The 20,969-nt window shown below is 43.8% G+C and overlaps 1 protein-coding gene across 1 annotated transcript; it reads right to left on the bottom strand.

The window, feature by feature from the left end:
• Nucleotides 1–330: 330 nt before the first annotated feature.
• On the bottom strand, nt 331–20,583 carry LOC129845434 (cytoplasmic phosphatidylinositol transfer protein 1-like). Its single transcript, XM_055913356.1, has 9 exons — nt 18,934–20,583; nt 13,706–13,854; nt 12,575–12,755; nt 12,179–12,250; nt 8,848–8,940; nt 8,322–8,477; nt 8,030–8,093; nt 5,538–5,627; nt 331–4,040 (listed from the first exon to the last, which is right to left on the bottom strand). The coding sequence occupies exons 1-9, from the start codon at nt 18,979–18,981 to the stop codon at nt 3,892–3,894; spliced, it is 1,002 nt and encodes a 333-aa protein (XP_055769331.1). The 5' UTR covers nt 18,982–20,583; the 3' UTR covers nt 331–3,891.
• Between the last annotated feature and the right edge of the window lie 386 nt (nt 20,584–20,969).

Genomic DNA, 20,969 nt, shown 5'->3' on the forward strand with positions numbered 1-20,969 from the left:
CATTACATTACATTTCAGTCATTTAGCAGACGCTCTTATCCAGAGCGACTTACAGTAGAGTGCATACATTTTATTACATTTTACATACTGAGACAAGGATATCCCTACCGGCCATACCCTCCCTAACCCGGACGACGCTATGCCAATTGTGCGTCGCCCCACGGACCTCCCGGTTGCGGCCGGCTGCGACAGAGCCTGGGCGTGAACCCAGAGACTCTGGTGGCGCAGCTAGCACTGCGATGCAGTGCCCTAGACCACTGCGCCACCCGGGAGATACGGTCTGTTACTCTATTGTTTCACTTAATCATGACTAATGATCTTAACAAGACATAAAGGAGAGAAAGGGTTTTATTCATTCATACAAAAGGTACAGAGCTGACAATGGACTTCCATTGCAATAGACTAAACAGACAAATATACAGTGTATGTATAATGTGTCAATATAAACCTAGTTATAAATTATATTAATCCTCTATGTTAGATTATTCCACAGCCTGTACAGAGGTCATGTTGCAGCTACTACCATAGATCAGAAGTTAACTACCATAGATCAGGAGTTAATCATGTTTAAAACAGCCATCCTATTGACTCATCAGTGAAGGTTAGCCCTGTTTCAGCCATTTGCTGCATGGAGCAGAACGATGGGGGGGGGGGGGCTGTGTGGATCCACGGCACTCCCCTACCATTTTATCCACTCTAGTAGCCCTTTCTTGCAGTCAAATTACCTAGAGGCCTCATGGGTGGAATGTTATTAATAATTTCATTTTTTTTTTACCTGCCGAAAATTCGGTGTTTCTATGTCAAACAGTTTGTAATATTTCTTTCTACTTTGATGTATATAAAGTGTAATATTTTGGGATGCAAACTCAAAGACAGGGGGTTGGGTTATATAGTTACAGCTGGAGAAAGGGGTAGGACAGGGGGTAGGGTTGTATAGTTACAGCTGGAGAACGGGGTAGGACAGGGGGTTGGGTTGTATAGTTACAGCTGGAGAAAGGGGTAGGACAGGGGGTTGGGTTATATAGTTACAGCTGGAGAAAGGGGTAGGACAGGGGGTTGGGTTATATAGTTACAGCTGGAGAAAGGGGCAGGACAGGGGGTTGGGTTATGTAGTTACAGCTGGAGAAAGGGGTAGGACAGGGGGTTGGGTTGTATAGTTACAGCTGGAGAAAGGGGTAGGTCAGGGGGTTGGGTTGTATAGTTACAGCTGGAGAAATGGGTAGGTCAGGGGGTTGGGTTGTATAGTTACAGCTGGAGAAAGGGGTAGGAGAGGGGGTTGGGTTGTATAGTTACAGCTGGAGAAAGGGGTAGGACAGGGGGTTGGGTTGTATAGTTACAGCTGGAGAAAGGGGTAGGACAGGGGGTTGGGTTATATAGTTACAGATGGAGAAAGGGGTAGGACAGGGGGTTGGGTTGTATAGTTACAGCTGGAGAAAGGGGTAGGACAGGGGGTTGTGTTATATAGTTACAGCTGGAGAAAGGGGTAGGACAGGGGGTTGGGTTATTCAGTTACAGCTGGAGAAAGGGGTAGGACAGGGGGTTGGGTTGTATAGTTACAGCTGGAGAAAGGGGTAGGACAGGGGGTTGGGTTGTATAGTTACAGCTGGAGAAAGGGGTAGGACAGGGGGTTGGGTTATATAGTTACAGCTGGAGAAAGGGGTAGGACAGGGGGTTGAGTTATTCAGTTACAGCTGGAGAAAGGGGTAGGACAGGGGGTTGGGTTGTATATTTACATATGGAGAAAGGGGTAGGACAGGGGGTTGAGTTGTATAGTTACAGCTGGAGAAAGGGGTAGGACAGGGTGTTGGGTTATATAGTTACAGCTGGAGAAAGGGGCAGGACAGGGGGTTGGGTTATGTAGTTACAGCTGGAGAAAGGGGTAGGACATGGGGTTGAGTTATTCAGTTACAGCTGGAGAAAGGGGTAGGACAGGGGGTTGGGTTTTATATTTACATATGGAGAAAGGGGTAGGACAGGGGGTTGAGTTGTATAGTTACAGCTGGAGAAAGGGGTAGGACAGGGTGTTGGGTTATATAGTTACAGCTGGAGAAAGGGGCAGGACAGGGGGTTGGGTTATGTAGTTACAGCTGGAGAAAGGGGTAGGACAGGGGGTTGAGTTATTCAGTTACAGCTGGAGAAAGGGGTAGGAGAGGGGGTTGGGTTGTATAGTTACAGCTGAAGAAAGGTGTAGGACAGGGGGTTGGGTTGTATAGTTACAGCTGGAGAAAGGGGTAGGACAAGGGGGTTCGGTTGTATAGTTACAGCTGGAGAAAGGGGTAGGACAGGGGGTTGGGTTGTATAGTTACAGCTGGAGAAAGGGGTAGGACAGGGGGTTGGGTTGTATAGTTACAGCTGGAGAAGGGGTAGGACAGGGGGTTGGGTTATATAGTTACAGCTGGAGAAAGGGGTAGGACAGGGGGTTGGGTTATGTAGTTACAGCTGCCGAAAGTGGCAGGACAGGGGGTTGGGTTATATAGTTACAGCTGGAGAAAGGGGTAGGACAGGGGGTTGGGTTGTATAGTTACAGCTGGAAAAAGGGGTAGGACAGGGGGTTGGGTTATATAGTTACAGCTGGAGAAAGGGGTAGGACAGGGGGTTGAGTTGTATAGTTACAGCTGGAGAAAGGGGTAGGACAGGGGGTTGGGTTGTATAGTTACAGCTGGAGAAAGGGGTAGGACAGGGGGTTGGGTTATATAGTTACAGCTGGAGAAAGGGGTAGGACAGGGGGTTGGGTTATATAGTTACAGCTGGAGAAAGGGGTAGGACAGGGGGTTGGGTTATGTAGTTACAGCTGGAGAAAGGGGTAGGACAGGGGGTTGGGTTATATAGTTACAGCTGGAGAAAGGGGTAGGACAAGGGGTTCGGTTATGTAGTTACAGCTGGAGAAAGGGGTAGGACAGGGGGTTGGGTTGTATAGTTACAGCTGGAGAAAGGGGTAGGTCAGGGGGTTGGGTTGTATAGTTACAGCTGGAGAAATGGGTAGGTCAGGGGGTTGGGTTGTATAGTTACAGCTGGAGAAAGGGGTAGGACAGGGGGTTGGGTTATATAGTTACAGATGGAGAAAGGGGTAGGACAGGGGGTTGGGTTGTATAGTTACAGCTGGAGAAAGGGGTAGGACAGGGGGTTGAGTTATTCAGTTACAGCTGGAGAAAGGGGTAGGACAGGGGGTTGGGTTGTATAGTTACAGCTGGAGAAAGGGGTAGGACAGGGGGTTGGGTTGTATATTTACAGCTGGAGAAAGGGGTAGGATAGGGGGTTGGGTTATATAGTTACAGCTGGAGAAAGGGGTAGGACAGGGGGTTGAGTTATTCAGTTACAGCTGGATAAAGGGGTAGGACAGGGGGTTGGGTTGTATATTTACAGATGGAGAAAGGGGTAGGACAGGGGGTTGAGTTGTATAGTTACAGCTGGAGAAAGGGGTAGGACAGGGTGTTGGGTTATATAGTTACAGCTGGAGAAAGGGGCAGGACAGGGGGTTGGGTTATGTAGTTACAGCTGGAGAAAGGGGTGGGACAGGGGGTTGAGTTATTCAGTTACAGCTGGAGAAAGGGGTAGGACAGGGGGTTGGGTTGTATAGTTACAGCTGAAGAAAGGTGTAGGACAGGGGGTTGGGTTGTATAGTTACAGCTGGAGAAAGGGGTAGGACAGGGGGTTGGGTTGTATAGGTACAGCTGGAGAAAGGGGTAGGACAGGGGGTTGGGTTCTGTAGTTACAGCTGGAGAAAGGGGTAGGACCTAAGTGCTCTAAGTGCTGCTTCTGTGGACAGTGTAGCTTTATTGGTTAAATGTGTTTGTGGTGGATGGCCGTAAAAAAGGAATGGCTGCAGTGTAGTTACTGTCACGGAGGGTTTAAGCAGGCAGGAATTGATGCATCAGTATGAACGTGTGTATGTTACTCGGGGGTGGAGTTAAGGCGGACAGTGCTATGAGGCAGTGTGGAGGTGGAGGGGTCTGACATGGCCATAGTCTTCACTCCCATCTTCTTCAGAGAGCGCTCATCTGTGACGGACATAGAGCGTGAGTATGCCGGACGAGGGGCTGCTGCAGATGAGAAAGAGAGAGGCAGGGGGAATGAAGGGAACGAAGGGGGAAGAGGGGGAAGGAGTTGAGGGGCTCAATTATTCAAATACACATCCCTTCACAGTTCATACACCCCTAATAAAAATTCGAATACACTTTTTGTTTTCAAAAAGATATGAATGGCATGAAATGTTCTTGTGTAAAATCTGCTAGGCGCCTGCAGTAGCATGTTCTGGCCTGTAGGTGGTCAGGACAGCGCAGCGAGTTGCTGCAGAGAGAGTGTGCAAATCCATTTCAGCCTCCTGTCTCGCAATACCAGGGCCATGCTGCTGCCCTTGATATCATTCAGCAGCAACAGCCGGCCAAACTTCTCATGACTCACCAGCAGGGGGCAGAGTGACCCCACACAACCCCCCCCCACTAGGGCTGACATTTGCAGTAAGTGCTGCAATAGCTACCCAAAGTCCTTGTTCCAGCCAAACGATATGCCCCGCCCACGGACATTAGTTTCTTCTCTGCAATGAGTCTGGATCTGAGTACCTACCCGACGATTTCTAGAAAGCAAACATATTCTAACAGTTCTGATTGGTCCCAGAAACCGATGGGTTGGGCCAGAACACAGGTGGGTAAATCAGCGTTTAGAAAAATCGTTATTGGCTTTGATAATCTGATTGGTTAGAGACTATCCAATCACTGATTACTTGTAATGAGGGCTGTTTTGTAAGACATCCCTCATTTAGACATCACCACAAACTAATTTAAATGATTGCAGTCTCAGACTGAAGTATGTAGCTAACATAGAGCAATTCACTTTGAGTTTCCAGTCAATGTCTCTCCCTGTTGGGCTCACTCTCCTCTGCTCTCACTGTGCTTATTTTCCTATTTTGCTTCTTCGCTCTCTCTTACCTCATATTCTCACTCTCAATGATCTTTCTGTCTTTCTCTCCACACTATTCCCTTCTTCCCTCCCCCTCTCTCACTTTTCACCCATCCTTGCACTTTCTCCCTCCCCTTCTCACCCACTTTCTCAATGTTCCCCTATGCTCTCTCCTCTTCCCTTACTCTTCTCCCCCTCTTCCATCCACCCATTCTTCCTTCTATCAATCTCTCCTTTTTCTCCACTTTACCTTCTCTCTCTTCCCCAATTTTTCTCCTCCCTCTCCTCTATTAAAATATGGCATAGAATAGTACAGTAGTAGACTAGTAGTTACTACAGCTCGACGATACGAACAAAAATACATATAGCGATAAATTGCCTGTATAGATACAATAATGATAAATAGAGCGATAAGTTTCTAACATTAATGTGAACTGCACAGTTTTTATTATTATAAAAACTAGTTGTGGTTGAAGCAATCAATTATCCAATTAACAATCACCCATATTTGCAAACGCATTTAATTTCAAACTTCACATTTCTCGAGAGTACTTATCGTAATGAATGACATCAGCAAAATGCCTTGGATAAGTGATCGGTGTCGATCATTTTCCGTTTATGGTCCCAGCTCTAATAGTTACCTGTGTTGTTGTTCTGGGTTGATTTGAGTTTGCTGTTGGTCTGTTCCTGTATCTGACGCTCATACTCTCTCACATCCTCCAAACTCATCCCTGTAGGAAAAAGCACAGACGGATGAGATTATAATACATTATTATATCTATGTAACATGTGTATCATAATGCATTATAACCATGTAACGTGTGTATCATAATGCATTATAACCATGTAACATGTACATCATAATGCATTATAAGCATGTCCGAACAAAAACATACAGCAATAGTCAACAGCACATTGAAAATCATTAATTACGACGTAGTATAATGCATTATAACCATGTCCTATAATATAAAGCATTGTAACCATGTCCTATTATTATCATCATCGTCCTATATGTTAGAGCATTATAAACTTGTCCTATATGTTAGAGCATTAAAATCATGTCCTATTATAATAATGTCCTATATGCTATAATGCATTATAACCATTTCCTATTATAATCATGTCCTATATGTTATAAAGCATTATAACCATGCCCTATTATAAACATGTTCTATATGTTATGAAGCATTATAACAATGCCCTATTATAATCATGTCCTATACTTTATGATGCATTATAACCATGCCCTATTATAGTCACGTCCTATATGTTATAAAGCACTATAACCATGCCCTATTATACACATGTTCTATATGTTATGAAGCATTATAACCATGCTCTATTATAATCATGTCCTATACATTATGATGCATTATAACATGAAGCATTATAACCATACCCCATTATAATCATGTCCTATACTTTGATGCATTGTAAACATGTTCTATAATGTATTGCATTACAACCATGTTTTATAATATAATGCATTATAAACATGTTCTATAATATAATGCATTATAAACATGTTCTATAATATAATGCATTACAACCATGTTCTATAATATAATGCATTATAAACATGTTCTATAATGCATTATAACCATGTTCTATAATATAATGCATTATAAACATGTTCTATAATGTAATGCATTATAAACATGTTCTATAATATAATGTATTATAAACATGTTCTATAATATAATGCATTATAAACATGTTCTATAATATAATGTATTATAAACATGTTCTATAATATAATGCATTACAACCATGTTCTATAATATAATGCATTATAAACATGTTCTATAATATAATGCATTATAAACATGTTCTATAATGTATTGCATTACAACCATGTTCTATAATATAATGCATTATAAACATGTTCTATAATATAATGTATTATAAACATGTTCTATAATATAATGCATTACAACCATGTTCTATAATATAATGCATTATAAACATGTTCTATAATATAATGCATTATAAACATGTTCTATAATGCATTACAACCATGTTCTATAATATAATGCATTATAAACATGTTCTATAATATAATGCATTATAAACATGTTCTATAATGTATTGCATTACAACCATGTTCTATAATATAATGCATTATAAACATGTTCTATAATATAATGCATTACAACCATGTTCTATAATATAATGCATTATAAACATGTTCTATAATATAATGCATTATAACCATGTTCTATAATATAATGCATTATAAACATGTTCTATAATATAATGCATTATAAACATGTTCTATAATGCATTACAACCATGTTCTATAATATAATGCATTATAAACATGTTCTATAATGCATTACAACCATGTTCTATAATATAATGCATTATAAACATGTTCTATAATGCATTACAACCATGTTCTATAATATAATGCATTATAAACGTGTTCTATAATATAATGTATTATAAACATGTTCTATAATATAATGCATTACAACCATGTTCTATAATATAATGCATTATAAACATGTTCTATAATATAATGCATTATAAACATGTTCTATAATATAATGCATTATAACCATGTTCTATAATATAATGCATTATAAACATGTTCTATAATATAATGCATTATAAACATGTTCTATAATGCATTACAACCATGTTCTATAATATAATGCATTATAAACATGTTCTATAATGCATTACAACCATGTTCTATAATATAATGCATTATAAACATGTTCTATAATGCATTACAACCATGTTCTATAATATAATGCATTATAAACATGTTCTATAATATAATGCATTACAACCATGTTCTATAATATAATGCATTATAAACATGTTCTATAATATAATGCATTATAAACACGTTCTATAATATAATGCATTATAACCATGTTCTATAATATAATGCATTATAAACATGTTCTATAATATAATGCATTATAAACATGTTCTATAATGCATTACAACCATGTTCTATAATATAATGCATTATAAACATGTTCTATAATGCATTACAACCATGTTCTATAATATAATGCATTATAAACATGTTCTATAATGCATTACAACCATGTTCTATAATATAATGCATTATAAACATGTTCTATAATGCATTATAACCATGTCCTCTACTGACCATGCCATTCGTCTGTCCAGGCCACAGCCTGTCTGTGCCCCACCAGTAGGATGTCCTGGATGTTCTGTCAGATCATACACATCAGAGAAAATACATTTCTTACGTCAAAGAAACACATCCAAAGGCTTTCAGCAGGTGCTGCTGGAGATCAGTGTATATGTTGAGCAAAAAGAAAAGATTCCCCAAACACAATCTATGCTGTCAAATGTGTTTCCTTAAACAACATTTTGTCCCTTAGGTCTTTATCAAGTTCTCAACCTGATGCATGATGGTAAATGTAGTTTCCTCTCACCTTGTGTATGAAGTCCTCAGTCTTGCCCTGGAAGCCGTAGACTTCGAAACTGCACTGCACCCTCTTATAGGAGCACATGATGGGGGTGCTGTCCTTACGCCACCCTTCCACCAGGGGGCCTCGGCCCATCTTCTCAGACACCCAGCGACTCAGGTCCTACACAGACAAAGTACACATTACCTGCTAACAGCTAAAAGGATGGCCGGTGTGTAGGGGGGAGGGCAAGTGTGTGGGTGTGGGTGTGGGAGTGTGTGTGCGTGTGTGCAGGCCTGTGTGAGCAGGCTGTTGCTCAATGCCTCACATATAATCTATGAATGATTCAACATGATAGGCATCTGTGGCCCAAGATGCATAGATTGTACAAGTGTCTGTGTATTTATGTTCGCGTTTATCCCTCTGTCTCTGCGTGAGATAGTGAGTGTGTGTGTGTGTTTTCAGCTATCTGTCTTGCTGATTGACCTTTGTTTCTGAAGTTACTGGAACTGCGGAAGTCAGGAGGAGGAAATGTGTGTGTACACACTAGTACCTCTGTCTCCTTGTAGTGTTTGTCAGGGATGGGGTCAATGAGGATATCCAGGTGGCTCACGCTCTCTGCAGGGGTGGGCCTGTCTCCAAATACCTGCAGCCGAGCAGAGGGGGAGGTCACTCAGAAAGAAACTGACACACACACACTGGAGCCAGGGACTAGTAGATGAGGAAATAGACTGACACACACACACACTGGAGCCAGGGACTAGTAGATGAGGGAATAGTCTGACACACACACACTGGAGCCAGGGACTAGTAGATGAGGAAATAGACTGACACACACACACTGGAGCCAGGGACTAGTAGATGAGGAAATAGACTGACACACACACACTGGAGCCAGGGACTAGTAGATGAGGAAATAGACTGACACACACACACACTGGAGCCAGGGACTAGTAGATGAGGAAATAGACTGACACACACACACTGGAGCCAGGGACTTGTAGATGAGGAAATAGACTGACACACACACTGGGGCCAGGGACTAGTAGATGAGGAAATAGACTGACACACATACACTGGAGCCAGGGACTAGTAGATGAGGAAATAGACTGACACACACACACTGGAGCCAGGGACTAGTAGATGAGGAAATAGACTGACACACACACACACTGGAGCCAGGGACTAGTAGATGAGGAAATAGACTGACACACACACACTGGAGCCAGGGATTAGTAGATGAGGAAATAGACTGACACACACACACTGGAGCCAGGGACTTGTAGATGAGGAAATAGACGTAATAGTGAGGTCACACAACGTATCACCCATCATAATACTCCACCCTCAGGCTTTGAGCAAATCATTACACTACAGCAAAACACCACACACAGACAGACAGAGAGAGAGACAGAGAGAGGGAGAGAGAGAGAGCAAGGGAGATTAGGGGAGAGAGAAAGAGGTGGAGAGAAGGGGTAAGGGAGAGAGAGAGGGAGCACACTAAATCACAGAGAGAGAGAGACAAGCAGAGAGGGAGCAGGCGAGGATGGACAAGCGGGAGTGAAAGAGGAGAGAGAGAACGAGACACTTATCAAAGAAAGAGAGATAAAAGTCACAGTTCTTTCTGTTCTGTCCCCTTGTCTTGACAGAAAGCGAAAGAGAGAGTAATGTCTCTTTTGAAGATGTTCATTATTTAACAAAGAGCAGAGCAGGTAGACAAACCCACAGCCAGATAATCAGCTGTGTTTCAGATCCTATTATGCCGTGTCTCTTGTGTTTAAGAACCTGTCCTCTCGTATAAAGTATGTATTGTCCGTCTGTCTGTCTGTTGACACTTGTCATAGTTCCCATTTTTCCATGTCAAAAGCCTTGTTTTACCTCATCCTTTAAACCTGCTGACATTCCTCTGTTTTGGTTGTGCTTTTGTGCTCTTTAGATGTCCTCTATGTTGTTGTGTGTTGTAATAGAGGTGTTTGTATGGGTGTGGTATGTGTGGGAGCATGTATGCATTAATGTGTGTGTGTGTGTTTCTGCTAAAATGAACACATGTAACCTGTAGCTGGGAGAAGGTTGAAACAAGCTTCGCCACATTTCTGGATACACACACTAACAGCCAACAGCCAGATGAGTTCAGTCTTGTTCCCTGGTTTCTATCCCAAAATGACAGGGGCACGCTGTAGGGACAAACCAGCTCAGAATTGTGTTTGTGTGTCAGAATTCCGTGACAAGGCCAGAAAAGGTGGTGAAACAAGCCTGTAATACAAGCATGTACTCTTCTTTCTCCCTCTCACACAAACACAGTGGATGGCTAATAGATCTGCCGCTATTGCATTCTTGGCTTTGCTTGTTTTCCGTAAAATGGCCACATCAATTTGATGAGCATTCTCCTTACACTGCAGAGAAGATTGCAATTTCTCTCCCTCCCTCTCTCCCTCTCCCACCCTTCCTTCAGTCTCTCACCCCCCTCCCTCTCTCCCTCTCCCACCCTTCCTTCAGTCTCTCACCCCCCTCCCTCTCTCCCTCTCCCACCCTTCCTTCAGTCTCTCACCCCCCTCTCTCTCTCCCTCTCCCACCCTTCCTTCAGTCTCTCACCCCCCCTCTCTCTCTCCCTCTCCCACCCTTCCTTCAGTCTCTCACCCCCCTCCCTCTCTCCCTCTCCCACCCTTCCTTCAGTCTCTCACCCCCCTTCTCTCTCTCCCTCTCCCACCCTTCCTTCAGTCTCTCACCCCCCCTCCCTCTCTCCCTCTCCCACCCTTCCTTCAGTCTCTCACCCCCCTTCTCTCTCTCCCTCTCCCACCCTTCCTTCAGTCTCTCACCTACCCTTCTCTCTCTCCCTCTCCCACCCTTCCTTCAGTCTCTCACCCCCCCTCTCTCTCTCCCTCTCCCACCCTTCCTTCAGTCTCTCACCCCCCCTCTCTCTCTCCCTCTCCCACCCTTCCTTCAGTCTCTCACCCCCCCTCCCTCTCTCCCTCTCCCACCCTTCCTTCAGTCTCTCACCCCCCTTCTCTCTCTCCCTCTCCCACCCTTCCTTCAGTCTCTCACCCCCTTCTCTCTCTCCCTCTCCCACCCTTCCTTCAGTCTCTCACCCCCCCTCTCTCTCTCCCTCTCCCACCCTTCCTTCAGTCTCTCACCCCCCCTCTCTCTCTCCCTCTCCCACCCTTCCTTCAGTCTCTCACCCCCCCTCCCTCTCTCCCTCTCCCACCCTTCCTTCAGTCTCTCACCCCCCTACTCTCTCTCCCTCTCCCACCCTTCCTTCAGTCTCTCACCCCCCTTCTCTCTCTCCCTCTCCCACCCTTCCTTCAGTCTCTCACCCCCCCTTCTCTCTCTCCCTCTCCCACCCTTCCTTCAGTCTCTCACCCCCCTTCTCTCTCTCCCTCTCCCACCCTTCCTTCAGTCTCTCACCCCCCTTCTCTCTCTCCCTCTCCCACCCTTCCTTCAGTCTCTCACCTACCCTTCTCTCTCTCCCTCTCCCACCCTTCCTTCAGTCTCTCACCCCCCCTCTCTCTCTCCCTCTCCCACCCTTCCTTCAGTCTCTCACCCCCCCTCTCTCTCTCCCTCTCCCACCCTTCCTTCAGTCTTTCACCCCCCTTCTCTCTCTCCCTCTCCCACCCTTCCTTCAGTCTCTCACCCCCCCTTCTCTCTCCCTCTTCCACCCTTCCTTCAGTCTCTCACCCCCCCTTCTCTCTCCCTCTCCCACCCTTCCTTCAGTCTCTCACCTACCCTTCTCTCTCTCCCTCCTACCCTTCCTTCAGTCTCTCACCCCCCCTTCTCTCTCCCTCTCCCACCCTTCCTTCAGTCTCTCACCCCCCTTCTCTCTCTCTCTCCCTCCCACCCTTCCTTCAGTCTCTCACCCCCGCTTCTCTCTCTCCTTCAGTCATACTCACATTATTGTTGTCACCATTGTTGTTCTCAAACCTGGTCTCAATACGGACGCTGAACTTGGGAAGGAAGGAGACCTACAGTAGATGACGGATGGATGTGAATGGAGAGGAGGAGAAGGATGGAGAGACGGAGGGAGAGAGGGAAGGAGGGCAGAGAGAGGAGTAAACAGATGAGGTTATGTACACAGACGTTTAGAGAGGGATGAGCTCTACTGCATGCCTCATGCAAATGATGTGTGAATACTCACTGAGTACTCTGAAGCACACACCGCAGAAGTTCCATACGGATAGAGAGGAACATCATTAGTGACACACCACACACACACACAACGAAATATGTTTAAAGTAAATCGGGTCAAGATAAGCAGATTGTTTCCTTGTCTACACTTAGATTTAAACACAGTCACTTTCTATGTTGACCCTATAGGAAGAACAGGTTGGTAGCAGGTGAAACGGCTGTGTATGTGGTGGATTGAATAATGTTGTCAGACCTGTGATGGTGTAAGGGTAGAAGTTCCAGGCCTTCTCTGTCACATAGAAGACCCTGGGGACAAACACACTCACCCAGGATGGCAGTTTACTGTCAGAGAGAGAGACAGACAGAGGGGAGGAATGTACTGTTATCGTCGCTGAGGTAGATGTATGTGTGCGGTATGATCTAGGTCTAGGCCATAGGGATGGGTGTGGGATAGTAGATGTGTGTGTGTGTGGGCGCGCGTGCGTGCGTACTGGTATCATTTCTTGGTTGAGCAGTGCTAGGAGTGTGCGAGGTACAGTGTGTGAGGTACAGTGGGTGTGTGTGTGTGTGTGTATGTGAGGTACAGCTGCACCATCGAGAGCATCCTGAGCAGTTGCATCACCGCCTGGTATGGCAACTTCTCGGCATCTGACCATAAGGCGCTACAGAGGGTAGTGCATACAGCTCAGTACATCACTGGGGTCAAGCTTCCTGCCACCCAGGACCTATATAATAGGCGGTGTCAGAGGAAAGCCCAAAAAATTGTCCGAGACTCCAGTCACTCAAGTCATAGACTGTTTTCTCTGCTACCGCACGGCAAGCGGTACCGGAGCGCCAAGTCTGGGACCAAAAAGCTTCTTAACAGCTTCTACCCCCAAGCCATAAGACTGTTGAACAGCTAATCAAATGGCCACCGGACTATTTACATTGACCCCCCCCTCCATTTGTTTTGTACACTGCTGCTACTCGCTGTTTATCATCTATCATCCATCTTACTCCTCTCTCTGCCCGTCACTTCACCCCTACCTATGTACAAAATTACCTCTAACCTGTACCCCCGTACACTCACTCGGTACCGGTACCCCCTGTATATAGCCTCGTTATTGTTATTTTATTGTGTTACTTTTTATAATTTTTTACTTTAGTTTATTATTAAATATTTTCTTAACTTTTTGTTGAACTGCACTGTTGGTTAAGGGTTTGTAAGTAAGCATTTCACGGTAAGGTCCTGTTGTATTCGGCGCATGTAACAAAGTTTGATTTGAGGTACAGTGTTAATGTGGGTGTGTTACCTATTGAGGTAGATGCGTTTCTCAGTGAGTTGTCCCAGGCCGTGTTGGGGATGTGTGTCTGGTTGGTTCCTCACCACCTCCACTCCCTCCCCTCCTCCGCTCTGCTCATTACTGTGTTTGCTGATCATGTACAGCTGCCCAATCTTATACTGTGGGGGGGGGGGAGAGTCAATTCACACAGTCCTGTCTCAATACCACATCCTTCTTCCTTCTTCCAATTAATGTAGATCGTACACATTAAATATTTACTTACACAGCAGTCAGTTAATTCATCATAAAACCAGATGCTTTATGGACTGCTCACGGTGAGCTTTCCTGGGAACATATCTAAGGTCAGCTCACCCTCCTCCAAACAACTAACCTTATCCATTAGGAACAACTAACCTTATCCATTAAGAACAACTAACCTTATCCATTAGAAACCCCTAACCTTATCCATTAGAAACCCCTAACCTTATCCATTAGGAACAACTAACCTTATCCATTAGGAACCCCTAACCTTATCCATTAGAAGCCCCTAACCTTATCCATTAGGAACAACTAACCTTATCCATTAGGAACAACTAACCTTATCCATTAGGAACAACTAACCTTATCCATTAGAAACCCCTAACCTTATCCATTAGAAACCCATAACCTTATCCATTAGGAACAACTAACCTTATCCATTAGGAACAACTAACCTTATCCATTAGAAACCCCTAACCTTATCCATTAGGAACAACTAACCTTATCCATTAGAAACCCCTAACCTTATCCATTAGGAACAACTAACCTTATCCATTAGGAACAACTAACCTTATCCATTAGGAACAACTAACCTTATCCATTAGAAACCCCTAACCTTATCCATTAGGAACAACTAACCTTATCCATTAGGAACAACTAACCTTATCCATTAGGAACAACTAACCTTATCCATTAGGAACAACTAACCTTATCCATTAGAAACCCCTAACCTTATCCATTAGGAACAACTAACCTTATCCATTAGAAACCCCTAACCTTATCCATTAGGAACAACTAACCTTATCCATTAGGAACAACTAACCTTATCCATTAGAAACCCCTAACCTTATCCATTAGGAACAACTAACCTTATCCATTAGGAACAACTAACCTTATCCATTAGGAACAACTAACCTTATCCATTAGAAACCCCTAACCTTATCCATTAGGAACAACTAACCTTATCCATTAGGAAAACAAGGAACAACTAACCTTAGATCAGTGAAAAGGCTGACTTCTTCCTGTGTGTGCCCTGACCATCAGCTTGATGTGGAAACGTCAATCACATGTATACTGAATGGATTAAAGCTAAAATAAATAAATTTCTGCCTTTTTTTGTTGAGAGCTGCCTCAAATGTTCCGCTTCAGATGTTCTGGCTCAAATGTTCTGCCTCAAATGTGTCATTTTGGAAGTTTTTCTTTGGTATGCCCTTTATTTGGGCTCCTGAGTGGCACAGCGGTCTAGGGCACTGCATCTGAGTGCAAGAGGCGACACTGCAGTCCCTGGTTCGAATCCAGGCTACATTACTGTACATCCGGCCATGACTGGGAGTCCCATAGGGCGGCACATAATTGGCCCAGCGTCATCCAGGGTTTTTCCGGGGTAGGCCATCATTGTAAATAAGAATGTCTTCTTAACTGACTTGCCTAGTTAAATAAAGGTTAAATGTAAATCTAAAAATGTATTTAAAATAATTTTGTAATTGTTGTCGAGCACCCCTCCTTTCCTTTGTTTGTTGAAGCATAGAACCCCACCTGACCTCTGACCTTAGACCAGTAGTATCTAGCTGTTACTTGCCCAAGTCCATTCTCTATGTGAATGGATACGTATCTATGTCTCTGTTCTGGCCACTCTCTACATGAATGGATATCTATGTCTCTGGTCTGGCCACTCTCTACATGAATGGATATCTATGTCTCTGTTCTGGCCACTCTCTACATGAATGGATATCTATGTCTCTGGTCTGGCCACTCTCTACATGAATGGATATCTATGTCTCTGTTCTGGCCACTCTCTACATGAATGGATATCTATGTCTCTGGTCTGGCCACTCTCTACATGAATGGATATCTATGTCTCTGGTCTGGCCACTCTCTACATGAATGGATATCTATGTCTCTGGTCTGGCCACTCTCTACATGAATGGATATCTATGTCTCTGGTCTGGCCACTCTCTACATGAATGGATATCTATGTCTCTGGTCTGGCCACTCTCTACATGAATGGATATCTATGTCTCTGGTCTGGCAACTCTCTACATGAATGGATATCTATGTCTCTGTTCTGGCCACTCTCTACATGAATGGATATCTATGTCTCTGTTCTGGCCACTCTCTACATGAATGGATATCTATGTCTCTGGTCTGGCCACTCTCTACATGAATGAATATCTATGTCTCTGGTCTGGCCACTCTCTACATGAATGGATATCTATGTCTCTGGTCTGGCCACTCTCTACATGAATGGATATCTATGTCTCTGGTCTGGCCACTCTCTACATGAATGGATATCTATGTCTCTGGTCTGGCCACTCTCTACATGAATGGATATCTATGTCTCTGGTCTGGCCACTCTCTACATGAATGGATATCTATGTCTCTGGTCTGGCCACTCTCTACATGAATGGATATCTATGTCTCTGGTCTGGCCACTCTCTACATGAATGGATATCTATGTCTCTGGTCTGGCCACTCTCTACATGAATGGATATCTATGTCTCTGGTCTGGCCACTCTATGTGAATGTCACCCACCCTTTGACTAACAACACAAACCCACACAGCATTATGTTTCTCTTTGACTTCAGATTACTGTGACAGTTTTGTGGTTAATATGTTGTACTGATGATGACTGAAACATACGGGGGTGTTAGGGGTGTTAGGGGTGTTAACCCCGGTGTCCTGGCTAAATTCCCAATCTGGCCCTCAAACCATCATGGTCACCTAATAATCCCCAGTTTACAATTGGCTCATTCATCCCCCTCCTCTCCCCTGTAACTATTCCCCAGGTCGTTGCTGCAAATGAGAACGTGTTCTCAGTCAACTTACCTGGTAAAATAACGGTAAAATAAAAAAATTTAAAAAAAATACAGTGTAGTGAGACAGCAACTATATTATGTGAATATGTGCCCCACCCTTTGACTAAAAACGAAACACACACATATACCTGTCTTAATTTGTCCCCCAGCTTTTGACTAAATACGAAACTAACACATACCGGTATTAATTTGTCCCCCACCTTTTGACTAAAAACGAAACACACTGTGTCTTAATACGCCAACCAACTAGTACAACCAGCTATACTCCCCTCAGAATTAGAAGTGTGTGTGTGTGTGTGTGTGTGTGTGTGTGTGTGTGTGTGTGTGTGTGTGTGTGTGTGTGTGTGTGTGTGTGTGTGTGTGTGTGTGTGTGTGTGTGTGTGTGTGTGTGTGTGTGTGTGTGTGTGTGTGTGTGTGTGTGTGCAGACATTTCATAAACAGTGCTGTGGTTTGAATGTGGAACTATAAGCTGATCCCACTAAAGCTGCATAGGAATCTTAATGCGCTTCCCCATCAGACCGTGAGAGTCAGAGTTCCACACGTGGAATGGATCTCACCTTAGGATTTGGTTCTGTGTGATTTTACAGAGACTATTTTCAGACAGATACACACAAGACACTGATCCAGGTTTTTTTTCTGCAAAGAAAATTCTTGGGCGGACCTCCTAAGTGTTTTTTCGGACTGCATATGTCCAAAAAATATATAATAATAAAATAAAGAAATAAAATAATAATAAGGATGGAAAGACGTTGTCAGTGTAAACATAAACGACTCAACCAGATAAAAATTATGTAGAAAAGATAACGGACCTATATATTTTTTATACGATCATCTTTGGGGACCAACAGTCACCAAAATAAAAGATAGAAAGTCCGGGATAATCTAAACTTCCAAAAATTATACATTCAGGCGTGTTTTTGTCATGGCATGGGGCCTCCATTGACTTTGTTATAATTTGAGAGTCACTCACATAGCATAAGCCATGGCAACATGTTTAGAATGTCAGGAAATTATCTTTAAAAATGCAATTTTTTCTCTCAGCCTCATGGCAGAATTGCAGGAAATGTACTTCAAAATGGCGGCCAACAGGAAGGCCTCAAACAATTTTGGTCGGCCACCGCACCATTGGCCAGGCCCACCACCTAAGCCCCATTTTGATCCATAAAAACCCTGTGATCCTTCTAGCTAAAGCTTCTACAAACACTAAAACATTAGCAATCTTAAAGTTCACTCTAAAGTTTGTCACACCAGAGCACAGAAGTGGTCTAACAACCGACCAAAGTTGGTTTTAGAGTGAGCATCAATGGAAGTTTCCGTCACGGCATGTTGTAATAATAACCAACTACATCTGTTCCAGACAGATAGCTCAGACTTAAACACTATGACAGGGAGAACTGCTTTGTTCTGGTGGTTGGAGGGAATGAGGACCTTCCCTTTGAGGGCACTCTAGAGCACCTTCCCCTTAAACCCCTTTCCACCCACCACTTCTTACTCCCTGGTGGAATCTGCCTTCGTTTTTAACTTCCAGGCCAAATGCCTTCGTTGACGTTTGCAAGCCTCAACCAGTCCAACTTGTTTGTGTGGTAAAAAAGTAAAATAATAAAGCGAGAGAGAGAGCGAGAGAAACAGCTGAGGTTAGGTACATGCAGAACCATACAGAGTGCCAGCCACATGAACAACACTACTCAACTACAGGATGCCTGTGCGTAATGTTGTTATAGATGTAGGATCTTAATTTGAGCCAGTTTTCTACAGCAGGAAATCTGAATTATTATATGGATTATAATGAGTGAACATTTTTGTCGGGGGTGATACATTTATCGTAAATTAAACCCCTAAATCCACGACAAGCTGTCCTGCAACAGGGTGATCATATGAAGATTCTACATCTGTATTCTAGCAACTTTAACATTTTCAAGATCACATTAAAAGCTGTCACCTTATATTTACAACTGTGGTCTACAGAATACACACATTCAATCACACAAGCACACAGAGAACCCCCCCCCCCCCAGCCACAAACACACAGACCCCCGACACACACACATACGTGTTCACAGACAAACACACTCATCCAGTGTACACACACACACACATGTTCACAGACAAACACACTCATCCAGTGTACACACACACATACGTGTTCACAGACAAACACACTCATCCAGTGTACACACACTTACCTCTTCCACAGTTAGTGGCATGCATATTCTATACTCCTTCATCAACATGGTTCAATCGTGTAGTGGACGTCTGTCTGTCTTTGCTTGTCCTAACTCTCCTGTTGCATAGTAAGCGTGCTTAAGGAACTACAGTGCACAGCACCTACTTCGGACTGCAGTGACCTCCTTTCTCTCTCTCTCACCCTTTATTTTGCTGATGTCAGTGCTTCATTGAAGTCCAGTCCACTCTGTCAATGTGTATCTATTTGTTTTTCTACACTTTCTCTCTTTTTTTCCCCTCTCTCCTTTTTGTTTATCTCCCGATTAATATCCCCACTCCCTCGGTCAACATTCAACTGTTGTCCATTCCTTTCTCTCTACCCCTGGTTCCCCCTCTCCCTATTTCCCTCCCTCTCTCTACCCCTGGTTTTCCCCTCTGCCTCTCTCTCTTTCTCCGTTGCCCTTAATGTTTACTCTTTCTTTGTTCTCTACTTTTCTTTGTTCTTTCTTCTCGTCCAGTGAGCAACAGGTAATTAACTTGTGAAGTAAGACTGAAATCTTCTCACCTCCATAATCCACGCTATCGTACCTGTCCTGCTATTCTCTCTCTCTCTCTCCTCGGTCTCTCTCTCTTACTTTCGTTCTCTGGACTGCTCTCACGTGTAACCTTGCTCTCTGCTCGCCACTCCTCCCTCTCCCCTTCGCCGCCCTCCCCTGCTTTCAGTTCCTCACAAATTCCTTCACTCCCGCCTTCTCTTTCTTCTCTCCCTCCCCATCTTCTCACGCCCACCTTACTTTACCTATGTACCGGTTTCTGCTCTCTCTCTCACACACAGCCAAAGTTGACAGCTCTCAGCTGATATGAATGGCTAGCACTGAGCAGTAGTCAAGTGGTGGGTTGGATTAAATATTAGCAGAGAGCCATGAGTGCTTCTATTGAGTTTGAGTTTATTGTATTTTTACAGGGACAGTGCACATTAATCAACGTTTCAGTAAAAGTGCCGGTTTTAGCCAGCCGGCTAATTTTCACAGCCCCAGCGTTTATATTGTATTACCATGACCTTGAACTGAGTTTAATTGAATCCATGTTTAGTCAATGAGTACAGAGATGTGAGCAGTCATAATTGTATCTATTGCCTGTGTGTGTCCTTGAGTACTGGGTTTGTTTCCCTGGAAGAGACAAGTGAACAGCACTGGTGGTGGTCATGATGAATGCCAAGCTTGAGTTGTATTGTTGCCCCAATATCAAATGTGACAAAGGAGGAACGTTTATATGGGTCATAACACAGGGGCGAAGCTATACTGCACGTGTCAAACTCATTCTACGGTGGGCCAAGGGTCTGCAGGTTTTCACTCCTCCCTTGTACTTGATGAATTAAGGCACTGATTAGTAAGGAACTTACCCACACGTGGTTGTCTAGGTCTTAGTTGATAAAACTAAAACCTGCAAACACTCAGCCCTCCATGGAATGAGTTTGACACCCCTGTTATACTGGGTCTGAGCTATAGAATCCCATAAGCCTCTCAAACTCAACTCTGGACCTCGAAGCCAGTGCCATTGATTTTTTTGTATTGTTCCCCTTTAATCAGGGACTGATTTAGACCTGGGACACCAGGTGTGTCTAATTAATTATCAGGTAGAAACCAGCAGGCTCCGGATTTCGTATTGTAGGAGTTGAATATCCCTTCCCTAAGCTCTCTGTAGAGCAGGGCTCTCCAGCCCTGTTCCTGGACAGCTACCGTCCTGTAGATATTCACACCAACCCCAATATAGCGCACCTGATTCTAATACTTAGCTGGTTAATGAGCTGAATCAGGTTAGTTACAACTGGGGTTGAATCAAAAACCTACAAGAGGGTAGCTCCCTAGGAACAGGGTCGTAGGGTTTTTGATCCTGTTTGAATAGTTTTATCCAAGTCCCACATTGACCCCTAACCTTTATCCATGAGTATATAGATCTGAAATTATTGGATAAGCAGTATGGTAATAGCTTCACTGTGTCCTCTCACTGGATTGGGTTTTCTCCATCTTGCTTATACCAGATCAAAGTTTATTTA

This window comes from Salvelinus fontinalis, unplaced genomic scaffold (assembly GCF_029448725.1).
Source record: "Salvelinus fontinalis isolate EN_2023a unplaced genomic scaffold, ASM2944872v1 scaffold_0304, whole genome shotgun sequence".
Classification (NCBI taxonomy): domain Eukaryota; kingdom Metazoa; phylum Chordata; class Actinopteri; order Salmoniformes; family Salmonidae; genus Salvelinus; species Salvelinus fontinalis.